The sequence below is a fragment of the Pseudopodoces humilis genome, chromosome 6 (assembly GCF_049639895.1).
Source record: "Pseudopodoces humilis isolate 2021_Gansu_Grassland_sample_001 chromosome 6, ASM4963989v1, whole genome shotgun sequence".
Lineage (NCBI taxonomy): Eukaryota > Metazoa > Chordata > Aves > Passeriformes > Paridae > Pseudopodoces > Pseudopodoces humilis.
Window position 1 is genome coordinate 70,711,179 of NC_142205.1, and position 13,951 is coordinate 70,725,129.

General features: G+C 50.5%; 1 protein-coding gene across 5 annotated transcripts in view; it reads right to left on the reverse strand.

The window, feature by feature from the left end:
- SEPTIN11 (septin 11) overlaps positions 1 to 13,951 on the reverse strand; it is a 48,733-nt gene that overhangs the window by 9,360 nt on the left and 25,422 nt on the right. For 3 of the 5 annotated variants that reach the window (XM_088056227.1, XM_088056228.1, XM_088056226.1), the window contains exons 3-10: positions 12,804 to 12,999; positions 11,694 to 11,880; positions 9,887 to 10,048; positions 8,153 to 8,249; positions 7,083 to 7,251; positions 3,729 to 3,861; positions 3,131 to 3,318; positions 11 to 1,475 (exon numbers count right to left, since the gene is read on the reverse strand). In XM_088056227.1, coding sequence (XP_087912353.1) covers positions 1,442 to 1,475; positions 3,131 to 3,318; positions 3,729 to 3,861; positions 7,083 to 7,251; positions 8,153 to 8,249; positions 9,887 to 10,048; positions 11,694 to 11,880; positions 12,804 to 12,999 — 1,166 coding nt within the window. In that variant the 3' untranslated portion in view covers positions 11 to 1,441. Of the gene's footprint in view, positions 1 to 10; positions 1,476 to 3,130; positions 3,319 to 3,728; positions 3,862 to 7,082; positions 7,252 to 8,152; positions 8,250 to 9,886; positions 10,049 to 11,693; positions 11,881 to 12,803; positions 13,000 to 13,951 lie in introns of those variants that run through there. The other 2 variants (XM_014260387.2, XM_005531725.3) reach the window with 1 other exon arrangement.

The following is a 13,951-nucleotide window of genomic DNA, read 5'->3' on the forward strand; positions in this document are numbered from 1 at the left end:
CTGCAAGTTAAAAAAACAGAACAAAAAACAAAAAAGTTAGCACTAATTGAACTCAAAATGCAAAAAAAAAAAAAATCAAGAAAGCCAGGAGAGCCAACACCAGCAACCCGCTCCGGTGGGTGGGCATGCAGATGGATTATGGAATTACAAAGAAATTCAACCTCAAGGCTGGGCTCTACTCCGACCTATGACAAGCAAAAGTAAAAGGAAAAACCCGTGGGGGACAGAACTACTGACCAACCAGCCCTGAAAGCTGCTCCAGGTTACAGCCTGTCACCGCAGCGCTCGGTGGCTTTAGGGCTCATTTGCTCCCAGCTGGGACATGGGTGCAGGTGGCTTCCCAGGGGCATCCTTGCAGGAGGGAACTCGGCTATCTCACACCTGGACACCAGGATGTCTCCAAGCACTCTGGCTTTCATAGCCAGGCCAGATCGTTCAGGCACCACCAAACCCCTCTTTTTTACAGGGTGTTGGGCCAGGCTCTGACACAGATGCTGCAGCCCAGGGACTGCTTTGGGGCGAGCACGGCCCCTGATGGCCAGACCAGGCACACTGGACTGCAAACTTAAGTGGAAAGGAAACTGAGAAAAAAAAAATAAAAATTTTATTTAAGGCTGCTTCTGAAAGCCAAATGTAAAGTGAGACAGAAGCCAAACAGATGGTCCCGGCTCCTGGGGGGCTGCGGATGAGCAGCACCACCACGGCACATGTTGAGGCATGTGGCCATCTCTGTACCCAGCAGCAGGCAGGCACCAGAAGGCTGCTTGCTGCTCCCACTGTTGCCAGGAGCTCTCTCCAGACTGGTCAGGCTGGAAGCACAGTCCCATACCAACACTACAGCAGGGTCAGTGTGCTCAGCCCCATGTCCAGGCACATCCTGAGTGTGCTCTGCAGCCACCCCTTCAGTGCCTGGTGTGCTGCCCCCAAACACTGCTGCTGTCGGGCCAGAGCCACAAATGTTTTAGATAAAAAAAAAAAGAGTATAAGCTAGAGAATTTCTGGAGGAATAGTCTGGAAATCAGGAAGGCCAAGCTCTCCCTCACGGAGTGAGGCCAGCAGCAGATTTCACCCCGAGCCTTCCCTCCGGCATGCACAGCACAGTGGAAGGTCTCTGGTGTCCAAACTGGAGAAATCTGAAAGCATTCCCGTGAATTACTTGGTGGGGAGGCTGCAAGGGTCAGGCATGGCAAGGATTTCCTCTGGCAGCTGCACAAGAAGCACCACAGGGCACGGCAGCAGAGAGAGAGGTTGGAAGCCTTAACTACACAAACTGCAGCTCCACACCAGAGTGCAAGGAGAAACTTGAAGCCTTTAGAAAACCAAGGTGAGCTACAAGGCAGGAGCATCAGCATTTCCCTTGAAAGCCTCTGTTAGTAACGCTGACACTAGAGAACACCTGCAGCAGGTACAGCACCTGGCGTGGAGCGACACAAAGGACACACTAAAACACGGGCACGTTCCTCGAGGCTGGATTTCTGTGAATGCAGCAGCAAAGCACAACTTGCGTTCGTCACTGTCGCTGGGAACAGCCCTGTCTCACCCACGATGCTGGAACCAAACAGGAGCTCACACTGACTACCCAAAGGGACACAACTCCCCAGCCCATTCCGTACTGCACTGGTCCTACAGCTAAGAGATGAAAAAAATCTGACAGCACACTTCTTAAAAATATTCGGCTGCCAACTCTGACAGATAAGGAAAAGGGTCTTCAAAACTTTCTGTTCTTTTTAGAGAATGCATCACCATGTCTGAGTGCTCAGGTGAGGGAAGATGAGTGTCCCAGCCTGTCTGCAGGAGGGTGTTTCACCATGCCTGGGCCTCAGCTGCCGACTCCTGCTGTTCCAGCGCTCAGCCTGACGCCCACGGTCTGTAAGGATTTCTCCCCGAGCAGAGCAGGCAGCACACAGCGCTCCACGGATCCCGCCGGGAGCCCAGGGCCACGTCCTCAGCCAGCATCGAGCAGCACGGCTCCATAGGAGCTACATCAATTTACATCAGCTGAGGAACCGGCCCGAGGCCCTCCCCACCCTGCCCGGGCAGCGGCGCCCGACGTGGGGCAGCGAAGCGGAGCCAGGGTAAGAGCTGTAAAAGCCCAGCGCCTCTGCAGCACAGCTCGGGCCAGGCTGCAGCTCCCAGGCTGGCACGGCAGACACGAGTGGCTGAGCCACATCCCCGCTGGCACTTGGCTCTCCCGGGGATGACAGCTGGGTTCATCACCCGTGCTCCTCGGAGGAACACCCCCTTCTCTCTCGGGCACTGAAAGCAGAGTGGAAGTGTCGTTTTTGTGTGTGGGTTAACCGAGAGTTTTCCAGTGAGATCTGCTGCATCCCCGGCTTTCCCAACGGCAGGAACCAACTAAGCACCCTTGGCACAGGTGACTCACAAAGGACTTGCAGGAGCACCCTCTTACTAGGAATGGAAAAAGCCAGTGGAAGGTAAAGGATTACGCTCCTAGGGGGTACGAATATAAAATAGTAAAAAACAGTGCCATGATCTTGACTAAAAGGTAAGGGTTTCTTAGCTTATTATGTCGACTTGATACAACCACAAATGCCATTTAACTGCAATTACGGTACCATAGTAGTTTGTTTTTCTAAAAAAATACAAAACCAAAGCTTCTTGTCTTTAAAGCAAGCTTCCAAGTAATCACTTTTGGCACTAGCATTCCCCATGTAAAAATAACATGGTGGTGGTTTTGGTTTCTAATTTACTTCTACTTACAACTATAACCTTAAGGAATGGGAACTGGAGACTACCAGTGAAAGAAAGGATGGGTAGCAACTCCCTTAATAATTCTGGCTCAAGCAGATAAATCTGAGTCCAGAATATCCCGTAGCTCCAGAAGATGTTGGACAGATCACAAATCAAAACTCCACCACCCAATTGTTCTCCCACACCAGTCAGACTTGAACAGAAAATCTGAAGGTACTCTTCTGGAGAAAAAATAAGATCATGTCCCTGGCCCACCCTTTAGAAAAAAAAAAAATTTTTATTTGATCAGGCTGAGAAAAGGCCTGTTTCCAGTCTGGTAATGGGGAAAAGCAAATACAGACATGCAGCAAGAAAGAAAAAAACAACCTCCCAAAACTTGTAACAGACCCTACAAAGGGTGTGGGTGACATCCGCTTACTTTTTCTTGTCCTTGTCTTTCTTGGTTTGTTGAGAACCTGCCTGCTGAGCCTGTGACTGTAATAGCTGAGCTGCTGCCTTCTTCTTTTGAAAGTTGTTCAGCTCTTCCTCAAGTTCCTTCTTTTTGTCTTCCACTTTTTTCTTCTCTTCTTGGTGAGTCCTCTTTAGATGGTCAAACTTTTCGTGAAGCTGCCGGGACAGAGGCAGTGAGATCTGGCTGTCAAGAGAGGCATTTTCCCTCCCGATTCCCTGGTGATGATGCCCCACCGTGTTCCTGCTGGCACTGAGGCCTCCCTGTCCCCAGCCTGCCTTGGTGAGAAAAGCCCTGCAGCTCACACTCACTGGCATACAGCAGGAATTCCTGTTGCTGTAGGAATCCAACAGGCCTCTGGATGCTCCCACAGCCCCATATTCCATCCCCCAGTGCTCGGTACCTAGGGGACTCTACCAGGCTTGAGCAGACCAAGGGAATGTGGGCACTGGGGGCTGCACTCTTGGCTGCACCTCTGCAGGAGGGCTGAGGAGCAGCTTCCTGCACCCAACAGGGTATTTTCTGCCCCACGCCCTCACAGAGAGCCTCCTGAGCGAGATATACTCACATCCTTCTCTGCTTCCTTCAACTCTGCTTCCTTCTCCTTCACCCTCATGACAAACATCTGCCTCATCTCGTCCTCCTTCTTCTGCAGCTCGCCCAGGAATTCATTCCTCTTTGCTTCGTAGGTCTCTTGGAGACTGTTAAAAACACACAAAAGCCAGTCAGAGCAGTGTTTCGAGCACAGCCATGAGCTCCCAGCCTTTGGAGAGGTAGCTCTTAGGCTGTCTTGTCACCGAACACGGGACCACACCAGAGGCACCGTCTCCTCTGCCCAAAGACATCCCAGCTTGCTAGGTGGCAGCAGTGGAAGGCAAAAGGAAAGGAAAAGCCGAGCTCCCCGCGCAGGATCCTGTGCATCACTCAGCAGGCAGGGTCCTGCCCTCTGAGAGGAGCAGCCTCCACATGAGCGCTGCCTGCAGCAACCCCCGATGCCCACAGATCCCTCAGAGCCACACCGCCTCCCTTCTCCCTCTGTTTGTCCCGAGTCTCTTGGTTCCAAATGCAAGATCTGTGGAGCAGACCCAGGGTGAAATCTGCCCCCGTGCAGCTCATTGAGCACGACGCTGTCACAGGGCAGAACTCATTTTCACTACTCATTGCTAAGAGATTCAGATCAGGCGCTTGATTTAGATAAAGCCATCCTGGGAGACCTCCCTTTCTCCTTTGGACTTTGTAAACCATCAGCAGCCTTCCTCTTCCAAATAACCCCATTACTGGATTCCTTCATTCACCCTCTACTCCTTGGCACTCCTTTATTTCCCCAGCACTGAGATAGGCAGTGAAGATTTGGGACGCAAAATACGTCGTCCATGTACCTCTGAGATTTTTAGAGCCTCTTAGGAACTCTGGACATCAAATTCCTCTTTTGTTTTATTCCTTAAATGGATTTGGATAGCCCAGCTGTAATGATAGTGTGGGAATGATAACTATTTCCCCCAAGAGGCTTTTCTGAAAACACATTTTTTTAAGTGAAAACCACTGAAGTCACACAGACATGTTGCATCCATGTGCCTAAGGAACACATTAGCCATTGGGCCAGTGGAACATCCTAATTCCAACAAAGTCAAGCTTTTGCTTTTCCTGGCAGTGATGGGGGTTTTGATGGTTTTTTTATTGGTTGGGGGTGTTTTTTTAGGGGATGCAGTATTGAACTGGGGAACACAACTTGTCAGATTATCCCAAGCCTCATATTTAACTCTGCTAATTAACAGGCACTTGGGTTACTTCCTAAAATACTCTCCAGACAGGATGCCCAGAGCTGTTCTGGCACAGCACTGGCCGCCCCAGAGAAATCACACCATTCCACATGACCACACCAGCTTCCTACACATGGAAGCAAAAATACTGATTCTAAAAATGACAGAAATCCTTTTGTGGGAGAGCAGGGCAAGAGCCATCTTTAGATTCTCAGCTAAATGCAGAATCAGACCTCTTACAGCATACAGATTTCAGGGGACTCAGAAACTAAATCTCCCTAAAATTCACTGCTGGATTTAATGCTCTGACTGTGGACACTGAAACTTAAATTCCTAAGCCCTTCTGAAGGATCTGGCAAAGCCTGAGGGCAGGTGAGCTTTTGCTGCTCAGTGAGCACAAACTGAATCTGCAATTAGTGACACGCTGTCCTAGGGAGCAGCAGAGCCTCACGGAGTGAAAAGGAAAGCTCTGCAGGCAACTCATCGAATCCTGGACTGCCAACCACTTCTTCCAAAGCTCAGTTCCAAAAACACGATGCTGGGTGATGGGCAAGCAGGAAAAGCCTGGCAGGAGTGAGAGAAGCAGGGGCTTCCTGTTAAATTGTCCCAGGTTCAAAGCTTAATTCTCTGCTGCAGTGACTCTGACTTCCATAGGAGCCAAGTTCTCAGAGAAACCGGCCTGGCAACTCCCAGGCTGCATGTGAAAAAAAACAATTACAGCCCTAAGGAATAACAGTCCAAACCAACTGGGATCCCTGCAGCTTCTCACAGGCAAAGATGACAAGGGAATTGGCTTTTAAGTACACAAACACATGAACCTAAATTACAAGAGTAACTTGATTTCCCAACACGCCCCCACACACTGAAGGATGCCCTGGCAAATAATATTATTTGGAAAGGGAGTATTTTGAAAAGCTTAACCAGAGTGGCAGAGAATCCACTCAGGCACAGGACAGCAGAAGGGTCTCTGTGCAGAGAGACCCCGTTTCGTGGAGCTGATCCCAGCTGGGACCCTGGTTTTCCCTCCTGCAGCCTGGCCAAGCAAAGTGGGGGTCTCAGACATCACCAGTCCCCTTTTCCCACACCTCACACAAGCCCCTACCCAGCACCAATGTTTTGCTGGGACCTGCTGCCCTGCATATCTCAGCTCCTCCTGAGATATGCCACAGGCTCCCTGCTCCTGGCTGATGGAAGCTGGCTGAAGAGCAGCAGTTCCTGTGGCTCCCGGGGCCAAGATGCAGGGAAAAGCATCCTTTTGATCCCTGAGCTCAGAAAGAACATCCCCCTCGTTTCAGATATACATCAGCCTCAGCCAAACAGCTTGGGATCATAGGTTTTGTTTGTTTATTGGAGGGAAAAGGCGCCCAGAGTGAACTGCCCTGAACTAGCACGTACCAGATGGAGAAATTCTGTACATTTTCATTTCCTTTCTACTTACAGCTTGGTCAAAAGAGGCCTCGTGTACAGGAAGCAATGGAAATTCCTCAGATTCCTCCAAAGGAAGGGCTGAGCCCATCTTAAGCCATTGCTCTCCAGAAAGGAAATTCAATAAAGCTTCACACTTGGGCTTAGTAACAGAACTGGGCTTGACTGATTCCAGCAGAGTTTCTTCTGCAGAAGTGCAGCTGCATCAAGTCAGCAAGTCAGAAATAAGGCCCCAAACCAATGCCAACCCCTGTGTTACAGGGGCAAACCCCCACTGGTGCACTGGAATTCTGACTGCCTTCCCCGAGAGGCAGAGAGGAACACTGGATGCTGTAAGGCAGGGGCTGCAATTACTGGGGAAAAGTTGGGGAGGAATGGGAAACAGGAAATGAAAGGAGAAAACAAACACTCCCTCCCAAATTCCCACACAGCTGCTGTCCCTGGCTAATGGCTTGGGCTTCAGACCAATAAAGCCGTCTGACAGAATGAACTATGTGCTCAGTAACCAGCCAAACCTCAGGCATGAGACTGTGGCACCCTCTTCACAGCTCACCTTGCACCAGGCTGGGAACAGCTCCAGGAGGGTCTAAACCTCATTTACCCCAGGATGTCCCCAACACACGGGCCACCTTCCTGTGGCACGGACACGGCTGCGCTTTTCCTGCCCAGAATGGCAGGCAGCCCTGAGCAAGCTGGCTGCAAAGCACAGCAGCAGTGCCTGAGCTGCACATCCCTACCTGAAAGGCTTGCTGTCCGGATCCGTGTCCTTGAACCCCATCTCTTCCAGCTTGCAGCGCCTGTACAGCTCGTAGTGCCGGGTGTGCGTCTGCTCCCTCAAGTCCTCCATGTTCACTCGGATCAGCATCTCCCGCAGCTTCACGAAGTCACAGTGGTTCTCATTTTCAACTGCAAAAACGACAGCATATCCACAGAGAGAGCATTAAACCCAGGAGCTGGGCTCCCCCCCTTGCCCTGGATCTGGGCCTCAGTGTAGCAAACCTCAGAGTTCTTCAAGCACACAAGCACAACTCCAAAATGCCTGGATGAACTGGGTGGAAGACATCCCACACCAGCATGGGCCTGAGTTTCAAGGCCTGCACTGGATTTGCAAGATCTCTCTGCTGCCCATCTGGCACAGGGCTCCCGTCTCCCCATCCATTTTTGCACCAGCAAGGTGATGATCCGTTTGCTCACAGGATTTCACTTCCCACTCAAACCCACTCGAAATCCTAGCACCCACAGGCAAAGTCTAAACTCAATCTCAAACTATCAGGTGCCAGTTTTCTGGGAACAGCGAGAACCCAGCAGGATACAGGCTGAGTCCAAGACCTCCCAAACACATCAACTTATTTCCTGAGTGTTTTTCCCAGTATCATCCTCTGGTGAATACAGCTGAAGTCCCTGAAGCTGCTTCAGGGTCAGCTTCTCATTACTGAGAAGCCAGAGAATTTTGCAGAATTGTACCACAACTGCTGCCTGCAGCTTCCTGGGCCATTCTCCAGTGGGATACACAACTGAAGCCACAAGGAGACCATCACCATCCCAATCCTGTACTTCCCAGTGCTGGCTGGAAAGCAAGGACCAGCTCTGTATTTCTGGCAGCTTCAGTAAAGCCTGGGCTGCAAACAGTGCCCGAGACAAACTCTGTCCTCCTGCAGGAAGGAGCTTTTGGCTCCATGTGCAGATGTTCACATTCAGAACCAAGCTGTCCTTTCTCAAGCCAGATTTTGGTAAGGGCCATGCAGAGATCAAAGTATCTTGGATCAGAAGGGGACAGGACGAGGAGGCCGTGCCTTCAGGAACATACCCTGCACGACGCCCCAGGGGTACTGCCTGGCTTTGGCCATCTTGTTGCCGATCTTCACTTCTTCGGTGCTGCCAACCACGGCAAAAGGAAGGTGGACCTACAAAAGGAAAGGGACAATGAGGCTGGGGATTTCCTTTGCTGCCTTGCCAGGGATTGTTTCTCAAGAAAAATGTTTACTGGGGCAGCTCTGCTAGATCTAAGTTGTTTAAACGCCTTTGCAATTCGTCTGGTGTTTTAGGAAGTGCAACAGGACAATCTGGATGAGAAACCTGATCAGACTTAAAGCCCAAAATTCTCAAGTCCTAAAAACACAAGATATGTACATGTTTTCCATTTAATTACAAAGCACTACTGTCTTAAGCAAAGAACAAGTCTTAAAAACTGAAACTGAATTTGAACAGCAATAAAAAAGAACCATGAAACAATAAAAAAGAAAATAAAGTACATCCTCTCAAGGAGGACAGGCTCAAAATTCAGGGGGATTTTGCTGCTACAAAAAACTGCTAATGCTTCCTCTTAAACAGGGCAAAGCTGTGAGCAAGGGGAAGAGCGGAGCTGACCCAGCCCTGGGCTGACACGTCTGAGTCACAGAGCGCTGCTCCCTCCAGGTCTCTCCGAGGGTGTGGTGGCGACAATCTGGGATCTACTCCCAGGAGTGTGGCTGCTGCCAGGAGGGAACTGGCCTCAGCTGCCAGCCCAGCCCCATGGAACTCTCCCTGCCTTCACAGCATCCAAAGGGGGTGGCTGCAAGCTCTGGGAGAGGGACCCATGTCAGCCAAACTTGGTCACAGGCTGGGTGGGCAGGGAAGATGTCAGAGCAGGGGAGATGGGATTATCTGACAAAGGTGTTTCCCAGCAGCTGGGCTGCACCTGAAGAGGGCAGAACACTGCACACAGTGCACCCTGGTAGAGCCACATCCCTTCTCTGTGCCAGCTTCTCCCTGCTCAGAACAACATGGACAGGGAAGAGAGGCAACAGGGAGATTTGGAGAGGGTCTAACATTCAGCTGGATGAGGTAATTGCCCATCTAAAAGCCATTGAACGGGAAAACTCACAATAGCCTTCAAGCAGCAAGGAAATAGCTTAATCTGAGTGCACTTGCTTTAGGACTGGCACATCCTCTTGGGGCCAATCAACACCTCACTGCCAGCAACCCTGAGCTCATGTTCTTCCCTTTGCACCCTGACTCAGGCCTGTAACAAACAGCTGCTTCCCTTGGTAACCCCCGCTAAAATGTTCGGTCTAGTCCAGCCCTGAGCAGCCTCAACTCCCACCCTGTTGCTGGAGGCAGGGGAGGAGGTGAAAGCCAGAGCTGCTGATGGCCACAGGCCCTGCAGAGCGCTGGAACATCAGCGCCAGTGCCCCGCTCCCAGCGGAAACCAAAACAAAGGCGGCACTGAATGAATCACCCCCACTAAGCAACAAGTGGTCGCTCGGGACAGGAAAGCCAAACCTCAGCTCTCTGCCCTGACCGCATTGGGGCCCTGCCTCCCATCCTCTTCCTTTCCCGAGACGGGAATACTGCAACAGGGGAAGGATGTGAGAACTGCAACACGGGAGAAGTGTTCTTCACACAATGAAACCTATCAGACAGGTATCTCCAGCCCCCAAAGCCTTCTGGCCAGGCTGATGTCCGTGCTTCAATCGCGGTTTTGAAGCCAAAGTAAGACACGGCACGGCCATCGAGGCCAGGCCCAGGCACAGCAAGGTCACAACCCCCCCAGGTAACATACACTCATGGTGGCATTGATCTCGGCCACCGTCTCCTCATCCGTCGGGAACTGGTAGATCTGGACGCCGTTGCTGACCAGCTCGCTCATGATTTTACTCTTGAACTTGTGCAACTCATTCTTTGCAATGGTGTCAGCCTTGGCAATAATGGGGATGATGTTCACCTGCAAGACAGGACAGCACCTCCACGTACAGGACTGCACAGGTTGTGTCACCGGGAGAGGAGAGAGCAGGACATGCAGTGACAGCCCTGGAGTGCCACCAGCCAGCAACCCCAGCAGATGAACTTCCCCGGGGCCGCTGCTGCCAGCAGCACCACCTCAGACAGGATTTCCAGGCAGCAGTGCTGATGGCCTTAGAAAGAAGTCAAGTGCAATTTGGCAACATGCTATTTCCTGTCCTGTCGTACTCCCCTCCTCATCCGAATTGCCTGGATGGGAAATGCTGTCATAGATTATTATGAGCTGCTCCAAAAAACTAAGAAAGGAAATGACCATCTCTGCACATCCCCTGCCACTACAGCTGGCTGGATTACTGCAGGAGCCACGCTCAGGCAGCAGCCTGTCACGGGCCCTGGCTTGGGGAGTGTCACCAGGGACACGGGAGGGGCAGCAGAGCTGCTGTCACCCCACGGGAGGTGGAAGCAGATGGTGCCTACCCAGCCCCGGGACACACAGGACAGGGGCTGGCAGTAACACAGGCACGCTTCCCCCACCTGTGTGCCCTCATGTGCCCTTGGACAACGCTGCACGGCAGGACCACCCCTCCCTGCACAGCTCTGACATGAGAGATGAGTTACTGACTCTCTTCCCGAGACAGGCTGTTGGCAAGGATAAAAAGATCCTGCCTTCTTTCCCTTTCTCCTCCCTCCAGAGGGACAGTCTCTGCTTTTGATCTTGCAGGTTTGCTTCTCCCTGCAACAGCAGACAGAAATTGTACTGAGGATAACAGTAATATCGACCTATATGGAGGGATTTTAACTACAGTACTTGAAAATCCTCTCCTATTACATCACTTAATTCTGTTTGCAGTTATTAAATCCCCCTTGGCCAAAAGATAGAACAGGAATGTCAATTAGCTCACTTGGGATTTATCTCCATAACCTTATTTTCAGTTGAAGAAGGCAAGGAACTTTCTCCATCACCACATAAACCCCAATTGATTGGTCTCCCCAGGAAACAAAGAACCGCTGGCATCACTGATGTCCTGCAGAATCAGGATCCAATGAGCCAAAGGTGCACAGTGGACTGATTTAAACTGCTTAATCATGATGGAAAGGAGCACAGAGAAGGCCCTGCATTTGTACCTCAGTTATTTTTCCTAGAAGAGGTGCAATCTCCTTTGAACCATGGTTTAAACCAAGCCCATGAGGGAACCTGGAAAAGCAGATGCCAAGTAACATATTTATTCAGATTCTCGTTGATGACATGACAGCTAGAACACCACTACATTTGCCGTAGCAGATCAAATCACTGTTTTTTGTCTAGCTGGATGTGCTCAGAGACAGCACACACAGCGCTTCATTTGCTTTTCACTGATTGCAAAGAAGACCTGAACTGTTTTCACTGACTTCAAAGATTAGCTGGGGAGCACAAGGCCAAGTTCCCTACCCGGGGCAGAGCTGGAAAAGAGCAGAAGCCCAAACTCTCAACAACACGTGAAGCAGAATAATGACCCGTTGTGCCCAAGGTACACTTCTCACACTTTGTGTCTGCAATTCCCCACTACTAAACCCAGACATTATTTTCCTCAGCAGATGGCAAGACGATGAAAGCGCTACAGGGCCGCGGTGACGCAGGCAGCAAGTACCTTACTGTCGAGCTTCTTCATGGTGACCAAGTCCAGGGACTTGAGGGAGTGTCCGGTGGGAGCAATGAAATACAGGCAGGCGTGGATCCGCGTGTCGTGGTAGTTGAACAGGGATCTCTTGATCTTCAGCTCTTCCTGCAGGTAGGCTTCGAACTGTGCATCGATGTATTCTACTATAGGCTTGTAGCTGGAGGGAGAAGGCACAGAGAAAAGCAGGGAATTGGCTGCTGGGACCACACGGGGCACTGATGGACACTCAGGAAGCATCAAGGGAGCTCTGTATGGTACAGGACAAGTGCTGCTTTTAGGACCATCCCCACCAACCTCCTTCACAAGGATGCATTTCCACTTGGTGCACAGCCCTTGATTTTAGGTGCATGGAAACCACACGAGACTGCTACCCTGAAAAACTTCAACATGAAGTCATGACCTACCCCCTTTGCTTGTCCAAAATCTCATCATCTTAAAAAAGGGAAGGGAGAGTCATAAGGTAAGAGGGATTTTTGAGAAACTGAAGCCTGTGAGCAAAGCTCAGAAGACAGCTGCACCATCCATGGACTTAGATGGGACCATCTTGTTGGAGAAAAAGCAGCTTATGCAGTGTAACATGGTCTTATTCAAATTAACTGTTTGTGCTTCTGGAAAGAAAACTGTTCCATGTGTTCCCCCTCCACCAAGGCCAGCTTCGTGGATATCACTAGGTGGGTCTGTAAAATGACTGCTGCTCTGGCTTCTTGGCTTATGGAAATTCTGTCTCTGACTATGAGACACTGAAAACCTCAGAGACACATGCAAAGAAAGCAGTAAGGCCTCACAGTGGAAGAAATATGAGAGAAAGCCCCGTAAAAACAGTGGAGCAAAGGAAGCCTCAAACTGGAGGACAGAGCAAATCGCACCCACCACAGGCAGATGTGCCAGGACACAGCAGGAGAACAAAAGCTCTCCCTAAGCCCTGCTGCCCTGGGCCTGCCCTTCTCTCCACAGGGTTAGGCAGCAGCACCACCACTTGTGGGATCGGGAAACACCCCCAGAAGAGCCCACAGAGGGAGGCCCTGGACACCTCAGAGCTCATCAGCACCGGGATTTGTCTCCCTGCAGAGCTCGGTTTACCTGTCATCCTTGTTGATCTGATCCCCAAACCCCACCGTGTCCACAATGGTCAGCTTCAGACGGACGTTGCTCTCCTGGAGCTCGTAACTCCGGGCTTTCAACCTCACGCCGGGCTCGTTGTGCGTGGCAGGCTCGCTCTCGAACTTGGTGTTGAACAGAGTGTCCATCAGCGTTGATTTGCCGATGCCAGTTTCACCTGAGAGGACAGAGGAAGCGTCAGCACGGCGCCACTGCTCTCCCTCACCTCTTTCTCTGGCACCTTCACCAGGTTAAGGAGTTATTCCACTTGGGTAGCAGTGGAATTAGGCTACGTCGCTAAGCAAGATAATCCCTGCGGGAACAGATGTCTTCTGAGACAGTCCCCATCTTTACCAGTGCCCCAGGACTGACCCAGGAACTTTCTTCATGGCAGCAAGTTGTAAATTCTCTTAACTCCGTGTATGATTGCCTGATTTTTGTTTCAGCCTTTTAAAGGCAGCTTTGTTGTCTCAAGATCATCCAAAACCCATAGTGCAACTTAAGACAATAAAAATCTGAGACAGAGAAATATAGACAGAGTTCTTTAAAAAAAAAAAGGTGGCACACTGCTTAAATACCAACTTTTTAAACTATTAGTTTCCCTAATCCCCAGTGCAATTAGTAACACGGATGAAAGCATTAGCCTAAATCCCGTTTTTCAGTCAAAACTGTTTGTTTAGCAATTACACTCTCCAACAGCTATTGCTACCCATGCTGTGAGCAGGGGTGGGATGAGGCAGCTCACATGGAAAGCCAAGTCCTAAACTGATGGAACTGACGGCACAGACAGAAGCTTCATGGCTGAAGCTGTGAATTTTCGGGAGCTCCTGATGTGAACTGCTGCGTTCTATGCCAGATAGGCTCTGCAACATTTCACATCCCAATTACAAATCTCACATTACAACACTGAAGTTAATTGGGTCCTCTCTCGAATCACAGTTTTAAACAATGATATTTTTTTCAAGGGTGAGATTTCTGTTCCTTGGCCAACTGCAGCAGTTTGTGTGAAACTTTAATACGGGCTGAAAATCGGCGTCCGGGCACATTTCACAAGAAAAGAAGAGGTGGATCAAATTGCTAATGGAGACATATTAAGTCACGCTAAGAAAGGCATATTTACTGCAAGAGAG